This window comes from Podarcis bocagei, assembly GCF_964188305.1.
Source record: "Podarcis bocagei genome assembly, chromosome: 8".
NCBI classification, from domain to species: domain Eukaryota; kingdom Metazoa; phylum Chordata; class Lepidosauria; order Squamata; family Lacertidae; genus Podarcis; species Podarcis bocagei.
Window position 1 is genome coordinate 68,519,250 of NC_138133.1, and position 12,671 is coordinate 68,531,920.

At 39.5% G+C, this 12,671-nt stretch overlaps 1 protein-coding gene across 3 annotated transcripts in view; it reads right to left on the reverse strand.

The window, feature by feature from the left end:
- The window catches only part of STK3 (serine/threonine kinase 3), a 110,064-nt gene that overhangs the window by 60,763 nt on the left and 36,630 nt on the right, over window positions 1-12,671 (reverse strand). For all 3 annotated transcript variants that reach the window (XM_081204811.1, XM_081204812.1, XM_081204813.1), the window contains exons 7-8: window positions 11,722-11,859; window positions 4,936-5,061 (exon numbers count right to left, since the gene is read on the reverse strand). In XM_081204811.1, the coding sequence (XP_081060937.1) occupies window positions 4,936-5,061; window positions 11,722-11,859 (264 nt within the window). The remainder of the gene's footprint in view (window positions 1-4,935; window positions 5,062-11,721; window positions 11,860-12,671) is intronic.

Here is a 12,671-nt window from a genome sequence, read left to right on the forward strand (position 1 = left end):
GCACTCCTCCTGATGGGAGAAAAATTGAAAATATAATTGTAAGTTCCCTTATTTATAAATTACAGTATTTCTAAAATTATTTCTGTTCTAGCATGTTAGAGACAATTATTTGGTTGGGATTTTTTAAAAGCTGTATGCCCACCACATCTACAGCAGTCACATTAAATTTAATATTAATTATATGTGACAATCTTTTCCAATAAATTTTCATATTAATTATATATAAAAAATCTTTTCCCATTCAGATGCCATGTCTTTTATACTGTACAGCTGGGAGAAAGTTTGCTGGTTTTTAAGTTTTCTGCAATTCGTCTCTCTACTCTTTATTTCTGATCTGAAGTATTCAAATTTTTCTATAAAAGCAATGACAGCATCTGACAAGGAATTTGGAAATGCTTTTCTAGATCACTGGGCCAAAAGGGCAACATAATTTGAGTGCCTTGATGTAAAGTTGGAATCTTGTTAAATAAACAGCACAGAAAAAAGGGAAAACAGATAGTAGAATTAATTACTCTACCCGATACAGTTGTAAGCAGTCAAGATGGCCGATATATGCAGTGCAACTCACAGAATTGTAGAGTGGGAATGGACCCCAAGGGTCATCCAGACCAACCCCCTCCAAGGCTGGAAACCTTTGCCCAATGTGGGGCTCATGACCCTGAGATTAAGAGTCTCATGCTCTCCTGAGGTACCCCGGCTGGGGAAGGGTCAGTGGTAGAGTGTCTGCCTTTGCATGCAGAAAGTCCCAGGTTCAACCCTTAACATATCCAGGCTAAGCTGGGAATGTCTGCTGCCTAAAACACTGGAGAGTTGCTGCCAGTCAAAATAGACAATACTGAGCTAGATTGGCCAATGGTGAAATTCTGTATAAGGCACTTTCCTATGTTCTTCCTGCACATCCTTTAAAAACAATTGTGTTCTGTAACTTAAATTACAGTGGTACCTCGGGTTACATACGCTTCAGGTTACTTACGCTTCAAGTTACTTACGCCTCAGGTTACAGACTCCGCTAACCCAGAAATATTACCTCGGGTTAAGAACTTTGCTTCAGGATGAGAACAGAAATCGTGCTCCGGTGGAGGCCCCATTAGCTAAAGTGGTGCTTCAGGTTAAGAACAGTTTCAGGTTAAGAACGGACCTCCGGAACGAATTAAATATTTAACCCGAGGTACCACCGTAATTAACAGTTAATGGATTGGATGAACTTGTGCTTTTTAAAAACACACACATACACAGACATATATTCTAGGAGAGATTTCAATAAATTTGTATTGTGTTCATTATTAGGGTCTGGCATATTTTCCAGTCAGGAAAATGTCTGAATAGGTTAGTTGGCTACCGATAGCCTTTATCTTCCCCTACAGTATGTTCATTCTATTAGTTCAACAGGCAGAACCTTGCTTTGTAAATATCTGAAGATTCTCGGAAGATGTAATGCAGAGCACAATTTAACAAAATGTATCTCCCCCCCCCCCCTTATCGCTAGTAAAGAGAAAAGAATTTGTGATCCATCTTGGATCTCAGTATCAATTTTAACTAATTTCTGTCTTATATACGCAAGATCACTAGAGGGCAGCAAAGACAAGTAGAGTGTAATGTACAACTTTGCGGACTTAAAAGAACTAAATTTAATACTCTATACAATAAACACCTCATCACTGCTTTGGGGTGGGGAAAATGTGAATATAACTGCAGTTTGCTTTTTAAAAAATTACTAGAGTAGCCTATGATCGCATAAAAGATGAGGAAATTCAAGAGCTCTAAAAACTGAGCATTTGAGCAAGTTTTTCAACAAATAAGACAACCTGTACAAATACTGTAAAGTGAAAGAGAATTATATATCAGATTCACTACTTCCGCAGGTTAATCATTATTGTCAATTAGCACATAAAAAAGTTATTGTGCTATTTTACAAGCTATCGTAATAATGGGCACACTTCAGTGCTAGCTAAAATCGTATTGATTTCTCTCTCTTCTTCAAGAAGTCATAGGGATCCAATTATTTGATTAACATTTAGAAAAACTTAAATGAATGGAGCCATAAAATGTATATGGCATTACAGCAAATGTGTGGAGGAGGGGGACTACTGCTCTTTATTAAAAATAAAAATTAATTCCTGGCCCTAAGAAAATATTTCATAAGAAAAGGCTGCCTTAAACAACAACTGGACAGCATATTTACCCACATCTTTTGAAAGGCACACAAAATTCAAAGAATCCTGGCCTGACTTAAAAATAAGTAGGTTTCCAACTATAATAGTTTCAGAAACACTTTTGAAAAACATGATGGCAAAACAAGAAGGCTAGAAACAGGAAGGTGATTCAGCTCTTTTTAAACTTCCCTGATTTCTAACTCTCTCAAGAGTTAATATCAAGTAATTAGATATATAAGGAAGTTGAACTATAGGAATTAGTAACATAGAAGCAAGCATACTACACCAATAAATCTAATGCTTTTTTGTTCTTAGTTATTACCATAAAAAGCACAGCATTTTATTTTTGTCATTAGGAAGTGTTTTCAAACAATCTTGTGGTAATGTAGATATTGAAATGTGAAGCAAAAAGATACACTAAGAGTTGACTATTAGTTCATTTCTTTAAAGATCCTTTGAAATAAATATTTGGACATGTTTCTTGGGCGCTGCCAGGCAACGAGTTGCTTTACGTTTCCATAATACAGCTGCCTGACATCAGAATCAAATTTGTATCACACTTCAAAAATGCATAAAAGAAGAGATAGATCATGTTTAGTAATGCTTAAACCAACATTTAAACTTTGATATTGGGATTAACCTTCTGTAGAGTACTCAGCTTGGACTTTTTACTTAATTAAAAAAATCTGTAAAGTTACCTCAACACCTATCAAAACATGTCAGTTTGTCAGAATACATTCTCATCAGACAAGCTATTCTTGTAACATGCCTAAACTCAACTTCATGAGCTCTATTATTGACCATATTCCACATAGCTTTCAAAGAAGGTAGTCACTGCTACTTGTTTATAAAGATTGCCCAGACTACAGGTGTGCCAGTTGAACTTTTGAGGATATACGATATACTGAAAACAACAGACTTGTGGCACTAACAAATGAAGTGTTATCTGATGAAGTGGATTGCAGTCTCAGAAATAATATGCCATAATGAATGTGTTACTCTGTAAGGTCTGCAAGACTGTTGTTTTTGCTGCAAGAAACTAATGCAGCTACACCTCTGGGTAAATAATTACCACGGGTTATTTTTCTCTAATAAAATTCTAAAGGGCAATAGATCATTTCATTTTATTTATGAAACCTGACATCAAGCAGCTCAAAATTTTGCACCCTTTTCTTCAACCAAAGTACTAGTTTTAAATAACTTTGCAGCTGGTTTGTCATTACTGTTTCTTTAAAGGTATCTAATAAGAGAGGCACCACAAGCTAACTTTTCATAAAATCCAGTATCTCAATAGCGATTATCTCTCAGTATTACGTGAATGGAAGCGCTAAGAAAGATTTAGCGTGTCTGATAGATGAAGAAATGGTTCTAAACTCTGCCCTCAAGGAAAAGATGTCCAGCGAAGGAAAAAATGACCACTGATCATACTACTTGAATTTCTGTCTCTAGATAGAATGACAACTGGTAAGAATGCTGCGTGTCACAAGAAACGCTCTTGTCTATATAAGCAGTACAATAATATAGGATACAGTGGTGTCCAAACTTTCGTGAAGTGAAGGGCCATGAGGGCCGACCAAAGTTGTTGAGCCTTTTTTGTAGGGTTGAAGCTGATGAGGGTTTTTTAGGATTTTAACCACAGGGGCCGGATTAAACCGACCAGCGGGCCAGATTAGGCCCCCCAAAATAGACTTTGGACATGCCTGGGATATAGGAACAGGGAAGCAAATCCCTTTGACTTGACAAATTGAAGAATGCACACATTTTCAATTTTTGCAGAAGTCTCTGTCAAGCCAAAAGGGAAAGCAGATACTAGGAGAAAACAGAAAACTATTTACTAATGTAAATGCTTTGAGTCACCTCTGATAAGATTAGTCACCTAGTCACAAAAGACACAAAAGACAGACATTCACAGACTGCTGCTATATTCCCATTAGCCCTTAGATATCTACTCAAATTGTTGCTTGTATTTGGCAAGGTTATAAATTTAATTCTCTAACATGTTCTTTAAATTATTATTAAAACAAGGGCCAGAACAGGTAAGATGGTCATACTAGAAATGTCCACACACACCATGCCTTTGTTTATAGTAGTTTTTCTATGAGAAAGAATATATTTACAATCTCATGGCCATGAGAAACTGAGCAATCACTTTTTCCCCCTAGTTTTGATTCTATCTGCTCCTGAATGCAGGTAAAATATCAAGATTGCATTCCCACTAAAATGGAGGAAGCCAGGCTGCTTTTGAGCCAACTGCCCACCCCTTTCTAATAATTAAAAACTTACAACAAACCTACAAACTGCTTTTGCAATCTGGGGTTTTACGTGGCACTTGCCAGGAATAAAACTCAGGAAAACCCAGGGGCAACTCTCCTGATCACAACTGATCATTTAAATATGTAGATACTGGCTGGTTCATATGCAACACTAAACCATGGCTTAGCGTGGCATGACCAACCTCAGCAAGCATCAGCTTGTGTATTCCTTCTCCTGAACAGCTGGGAGGAGTGCTGGTGAGATTATTTTCATTTTGGAAGAAAAAACTGGAATGGTTTTTTAAATAAGCTAGCTTCATAAACCATGGCTTGAAGATGGCTCATTTAGCAACCACTGGCTTGTTTTAAAGCAGGATTCCCGATGCTAAGCCACAAGGGGGGAAAGCAAGAGGGCGGAGCACAATGCTTCGCTCAGGCTAATCTGTATAGCATTAAACCATGGTTTAGTACCACGTGCAAACCAGCTCCATGGAACTGGCTACAAAATAGATCATTAAATTCTCACACACCGAGTTTTCGTCTTCTTCTTCAAGTTCCCTCTGCTGTTCTTCATGTCTTTTCGCCTTAATTTCCATAGCTTCAGTAATCAAGTCTCTCAGGATTGAAACTGGTTTTGCATTCTTAATAAAAGGATGCTAGAAAATAAAACTATATAGTTATACAAAACGGAGCCCACAGACACTGTACATATAGTATAAATATGGTGTAACATGTTAAAACAACATGTCAATCAACTTCACAGACCAGTGCATGAAAGAACATTTCCCTTTGGACAGCAATTAAAATTTGGAATAAAAGAACATATGATCTGTTTAACCGCTTTGCAGCTAAATAGGATTTTCCATTTTGTTTGTTTAGGTAAACAGCAACCATGAGAAGAATGTTACTACAAATCACAACTGCTTTACAGTTAAGGATATAATTGTCCAAAGGAAATGTGAATTAGGTGGTAAATAAACAAAGAGAAGATAGCCTGACATAGAAAAATAAACTTTTTAATGCATTCAGTTACAGTATTTAATTCATCTTAACAAGCTGACAATGCAAGTTAGTGGCCATAAGCGGAGCAGGCAATATAATGATCCACATAAATTGAATCACTGAGCCGCTGAACTGGTTCACACCAGCCATGGTTTGGCTTAGCATTCCATCAAAACCCAGGCTAGTGGCTTGTCTTGCTCCAGGCAAACCGTAAGCTGTAACCAAAGTTTGTTCCTGGTTTACCACCTGTGATTTGTCTGGGGAAAACAAACTACAAGTCAAGGTTAAGTTGTGACATTACGCCAAACCATGGGTAGCCATGGGTAGCAGAACTGGAGGGAAAGTGCTACAGCCACAATGTGTAATCTGGGAACCGCCGTGGTTTGTCATTCTTGCTAAGCCACAGTTACGTGAGCGCTGGGCCACCTACAATGATGAAATAAAAATGAAGTAAAATTAAAATCCTCAAGCTGTCCAGATGATATTGAAGAAATCAAGAAAGCCCAGCTATTTTAATGTAATTTACACTCCTGTTTAAGAACTGGCGTGTGTTCTGTCACTATTGTGAATATGGCTGTTTGATACGATACGATATGATACGATATCTTTATTGTCATTGTCCCATACAGAACAATGAAATTGAAAAATCTACGTAAGACATTCAAGGCAGGCTTTCCTATTCTTTCTATTAACATTTGTACATTAAAATTCCAACTGGAATTTTAAACCAATTTATCTAATAAAAACCCAAGAGAGAAATCCAGTGTTGCATTATGTCAATTATACCACCCATCAGGGCAAGCATGTCACCTTGCCAGATTGAATGGTCCACCTCTCCTACCCCTGCACACTGTTCTGGGGGTTTTCCCAACCCCCAGGAGCCAATTTCAGGAGCATGCAGAGAGAAGATGGAGGAAGTCCCCTTATGCTAGTTTCCACTGATGGGACTTTATTAGTTGACTCCTGCCCCATAGGGTTTGGTGCTTGTGTGTTTTCTGGTGTGTGTTTTTTAAAGGAGAAAGCTCATAAACTGTGCTCTTGACTCTTGATATGTCCTAATGGTCCTTGATATGTCCTAATGGGCTCTCAAAAATATATTTTGCTTCGCTATTAAAAGTTGCTACAAATATTGCTGATTTTTTTTCTTACAAAAGTCAGAGCAAACTCTTTTTGAAACTTCAGCACAGGAACTTCCCGCACAATCACATTTTAGTGCAAGTAATGCACCAGTATCCATTTTCTGCACAAAGCCTGGATGTCTCTCCTCAAGGCTGTGTTTTTATTGCACAGATATCACCTTATTCCCAGCATCAGATTTATAAACTATAAAATGAAGTTCTTCCCCCATATCCCATGCCACATGGAACATGGTTCCAGGACTATTGTGGTCACAGGGTGGTAATTAAGAGAGATGACCATTTTCAGTGGCGGCATCTCTCCTCTTTTCCCAGGCATTATTCAACTGCTGGTTTTTATTGCTATGATTGAAGGGGGGGTGAATTTTAGCTGAATAATTTATAGCAAGCATGTCTGTGTCGTTGGGAAGAGGATTTGGATCAATGAATTGTGCCTTATTTATACATATGATCATTGAGGTTATTTTAATCTGTTTTAGTATTTTAACCTTTGTATGTTTTAAAGTGTGGGACGCGGGTGGTGCTGTGGTCTAAACTACAGAGCCTAGGGCTTGCCGATCAGGAGGTCAGCGGTTCGAATCCCCGTGACGGGGTGAGCTCCCGTTGCTCGGTCCCTGCTCCTGCCAACCTAGCAGTTCGAAAGCATGTCAAGTGCAAGCAGATAAATAGGTACCGCTCCGGCGGGAAGGCAAACAGCGTTTCCATGCACTGCTCTGGTTCGCCAGAAGTGGCTTAGTAATGCTGTCTGTGGACAAACGCCAGCTCCCTTGCCCTATAGAGCGAGATGAGCGTGCAACCCCAGAGTCATCCGTGACTGGACCTAACGGTCAGGGGTACTTTTACGTTTACCTATGTTTTCATAGAATCATAGAATCATAGAGTTGGAATAGACCACAAGGGTCATCGAGTCCAACCCCTGCCAAGCAGGAAACACCATCAGAGCACTCCTGACATATGGTTGTCAAGCCTCTGCTTAAAGACCTCCAAAGGAGGAGACTCCACCACACTCCTTGGCAGCAAATTCCACTGTCGAACAGCTCTTACTGTCAGGAAGTTCTTCCTAATGTTTAGGTGGAATCTTCTTTCTTGTAGTTTGGATCCATTGCTCCGTGTCCACTTCTCTGGAGCAGCAGAAAACAACCTTTCTCCCTCCTCTATATGACATCCTTTTATATATTTGAACATAGCTATCATATCACCCCTTAACCTCCTCTTCTCCAGGCTAAACATGCCCAGCTCCCTTAGCCGTTCCTCATAAGGCATCATTTCCAGGCCTTTGACCATTTTGGTTGCCCTCCTCTGGACACGTTCCAGTTTGTCAGTGTCCTTCTTGAACTGTGGTGCCCAGAACTGGACACAGTACTCCAGGTGAGGTCTGACCAGAGCAGAATACAGTGGCACTATTACTTCCCTTGATCTAGATGCTATACTCTTATTGATGCAGCCCAGAATTGCATTGGCTTTTTTAGCTGCCGCGTCACACTGTTGGCTCATGTCAAGTTTGTGGTCAACCAAGACTCCTAGATCCTTTTCCCATGTACTGCTCTCAAGCCAGGTGTCACCCATCTTGTATTTGTGCCTCTCATTTTTTTTGCCCAAGTGCAATACTTTACATTTCTCCCTGTTAAAGTTCATCTTGTTTGTTTTGGCCCAGTTCTCTAATCTGTCAAGGTCGTTTTGAAGTGTGATCCTGTCCTCTGGGGTGTTAGCCACCCCTCCCAGTTTGGTGTCATCTGCAAATTTGATCAGGATGCCCCTGAGTCCATCATCCAAGTCGTTGATAAAGATGTTGAATAAGACTGGGCCCAAGACAGAACCCTGTGGCACCCCACTAGTCACTCTTCTCCAGGATGAAGAGGAACCATTGATGAGCACCCTTTGGATTCAGTCAGTCAGCCAGTTACAAATCCACTGAGTGGTAGCATAGTCAAGACCGCATTTTACCAGCTTCTTTACAAGAATATCATGGGGCACCTTGTCAAATGCCTTGCTGAAATCAAGGTAGGCTACATCCACTGCGTTCCCTTCATCTACCAGGCTTGTAATTCTGTCAAAAAACGAGATCAGGTTAGTCTGACATGACTTATTTTTCAGAAATCCATGCTGACTATTGGTGATCACAGCATTCCTTTCTAGGTGCTCACAGACTGTTTGCTTAATGATCTGCTCCAGAATCTTCCCTGGTATTGATGTCAGACTGACTGGGCGGTAATTATTTGGGTCCTCTCTTTTCCCCTTTTTGAAAATAGAGACAACATTTGCCCTCCTCCAGTCTGCCGGGACTTCGCCTGTTCTCCAGGAATTCTCAAAGATGACTGCCAGTGGTTCTGAGATCACATCTGCCAGTTCTTTTAATACTCTTGGATGCAGTTCATCTGGCCCTGGAGACTTGAATACATCTAAACTAGCCAAGTATTCTTGTACTATCTCCTTAGTTATTCTGGGCTGTGTTTCCTCTGCTGAATCATTTGCTCCAAATTCTTCAGGTCGGGCATTGTTTTCTTTATCGGAGAAGACTGAGGCAAAGAAGGCTCTGAGGAGTTCAGCCCTTTCTGTGTCCCCTGTTTGCATTTCACCATCTTCTCCTCTGAGTGACCCCACTGTTTCTTTGTTCTTCCTTTTGCTACGAACATACCCATAAAAGCCTTTTTTGTTGCTTTTAACCTCTCTAGCAAGCCTGAGTTCATTCTGTGCTTTAGCTTTTCTGATTTTGTGTCTACATGTGCTGGCTATTTGTCTGAATTCCTTTTTGGTAGTTCCCCCCCTTTTCCATTTTTTGTACACATCCTTTTTTAATCTTAACTCAGTTAAAAGTTCTTTAGATAGCCACCCTGGCTTCTTTAGGCACCTTCCATGTTTCCGTCTCATTGGTATTGCCTGAAGTTGTGCTTTTACTATCTCCCTCTTAACAAACTCCCAGCCATCATGAACTCCCTTTCCTTTTAGTATTACCGTCCATGGGATCTCACCCAGCACTTCCCTAAGTTTTATGAAGTCGGCTTTCTTAAAGTCAAGAAATTGAGTCCTAGTATGCTTGGCTGCTCCTTTCCGCTGTAAACTTCAGAAGAGCATAATCACTCGCGCCTAATGATCCTTCCACTTCTACCCCACTAACCAGGTCATCAACATTGGTTAGGACCAGATCTAAAATGGCTGTTCCTCTTGTTGCTTCTCCCACTTTCTGGACAATGAAGTTGTCTGCAAGGCCAGTGAGGAATCTGTTTGACCTTATGCTCTTGGCTGAGTTTGACATCCAACAAATATCCGGGTAATTGAAGTCCCCCATTACTACTATCTCCCTTCCTTTTGCATGCTTGACCATCTGTTCCAGGAAGGCATCATCTATGTCCTCCGTTTGGCTTGGGGATCTATAGTAAACTCCCACAATGAGGTCTCTGTTATTCTTCTTTCCCTTAATTTTGACCCAAATGCTCTCACTTTGGCTTTGAGGTTCTTAATCTTGGATCTCTTCACAGGTATACACATCCCTGACATATAACGCCACTCCTCCTCCTTTCTTGTCTGGTCTGTTTCTCTGAAATAGATTGTATCCCTCCATTATTACATTCCAATCGTGGGACTTATCCCACCAGGTTTCAGTGATGCCTATTATGTCATGTTTAGTTTGCTGTACCAAGAGCTCAAGCTCATCTTGTTTATTTCCCATGCTTTGCGCATTAGTGTACAGACACTGAAGTCCATTAATCATTCCCCCGTGTCTCTTATTTAATGATTTTTTTCCTCCCACCACTAGGTCTGCATGCTGTTTGTTCCATTTGGACTATGACATTTGGATGATCATCTTCATCAATTGATAGGCTCCTACCTTCAGGAGCACTGTCTCCCTCCCCCACATTAGTCAGTTTAAAGCCCTCCTGATGAGGTTTCTGAGATTTCTGGCAAAAACATTCCTCCCAACCATTGTTTTAAAGTACTGTTGTAATTTTTTCTTGATTATCTTGTTTTATCTTTTTGTAAACCACTATAAGGCTTTTTTTTTTTTTACAATCAAGCAGTGCATAAATTTTATGAAAGAAATAAATAAAATTCTAGCAGATTGTTGTAATTGTGTTTTTAATCTTTTATGTGTGATTTTGTGTGTTGATTTTATTATCTCTCTCCCTGTAAATCAACTTAAGACTTCTTGTAGAAGGCAATTAATAACCAAAATAGTAATTATATGTTACCCAACTGTTACAGAATTTTTTTATGTCCCCTGCTGCTTTTCCACTCTGTGCTGTTTATTTTTACTTTTTTATGGCTTTCATCTTGTTTTAGCTTTTTATGATTTTACTGTCTGGTTTTAGTTGTTGCTGTTGTTGTTGTTGTACACCACTGTGATAATATTTTTATGATACAGTTGTATATAAATATACAACTGTTTATATACAACTGTATATAAACAAATAAGTATAAATAAAAAGAAAAACAGTACAGGGATATTAATTCAGTTCCATCTAGAATAAAAAGAGTTACAGCACTATCCTAACTATAAGCAGGGGTTGGATGGCCATCTGTCAGGGATGCTTTAGCTGCAATGCAGGGGGTTGGACCTTGAGGTCCCTTCCAAATCTGCAATTCTATGATATCTACCCAGAACTGATTAAATGAAGTTTACTCCCAGGTAAGCATGGTTACAATTACAGTCTTAATATCCATCTACAAAGCTGCATAAGGACAGGACAGTGTGCTTGCTACCTGTGCAGAAACACAGTACTAAAATGAAGTTGGGCCACACTTGGATTTGTATTTTTCGCCCGCTATCACAGAAGAAAAGAACTAAAACCCAAAATTATACTGCAACAAAAGTATTCAAGAATGACAAAGGTAAGCACGAAAATAAGGAAAGATGGAAAGCAGAGGGTTGGAGAGGACAAGGAGGGAGAAACAGTTCAAATAAAGCAGACTCAGATTTGCTAGCTGATAGAAATGGTTTAGGGAGTTCCAGAATGAGGGCAGGAAGAATGAAGGAGGGAGCAGCATGCAAAATTCAACAGTGACTAAAACCAATACCAAATATTTTAAGTTTTTAAGAAAGCTGGGTAAGTGGAAAAGGTTTCCCAGAACTGTCTCTCTGGATCAGGGAATAGCCAATATGGTGCCATCCAGACTCTGTTGGATTACATCTGCTGGGGGCATAAATCCAAGTTTCCCTAGGGAACACAGCTGAATACTGACCTGCAAAAGTTGGGTTGCAGTTGCTCTCTGCTCAGGATTCTTCACTAAACATTTTTTCACGAAATCAGTGAATTCATCAGACCAAAGCTCTGGCTTCCGGAATGTTGGAGGGGGGTTCGTAGGAATCATAAAAATTGCCTGGTTTTTTTAAGGGTGAAAGAAAAGGTAAGGATATCAGTATTTCAGCAAATTAAAACAACTTTGTTCTTTTTATCTTTATTTTTCAAGTTGAAACTGGAAGGGGGTGAGGGGAGTTTAGCTAGTCTTGAATTTCCAATATCACCAAGATAAAGGAACCAAATCCATCTGCTACCAATGTAGCTACTTCCCATTACAATTTCCTCTATTTAAGCCGTACCTCATTGTGCACATCATTCTTTATTTTATCTATTATTGCTAATCAGTCTCAAGAGAAGATTTTTGTATTTCACAGTCTTTTGGCTGAGAGGCAAAAGCACTTCCTGGTTAAGCACATAAAATGTGATCTTGCAGCTATTATATGCCACATACATACAAAACAGTAAACTGGGTAAATCAAATCGGTAATATTTTAGAGCACATAACAAATTGATTAGGTTTCTGTTAATCTGCCAATGCAATAAAAACCTTGCTACATAAAAATAGATAAAGAATGAGAGGTTAATTGTTAAAGCAGGTAAGCTTGGAACCAAACTACATATTAATCAGAATGAAGTGGTATGCCGAGTCCCTCTGTCTTATATTATATTGTGGGAGCTCCTTTGGCACGACTCCTTCAGAGGCTAAAAAAGAAGGTAGCACAGGGCCATTTCCCCCACAAGTTTTGTCTTTCCTGGAAACGCAAATAACAATGGGAGGGGAGAAGCCACAACCTGGATTCCTCCAACATGTCTAGGGCTCCTCAGTTTATTCCAAAGGCAGAGGATGGAATTGTGCTAATACTGCAGCTTCCACATCACCACCATAATGGG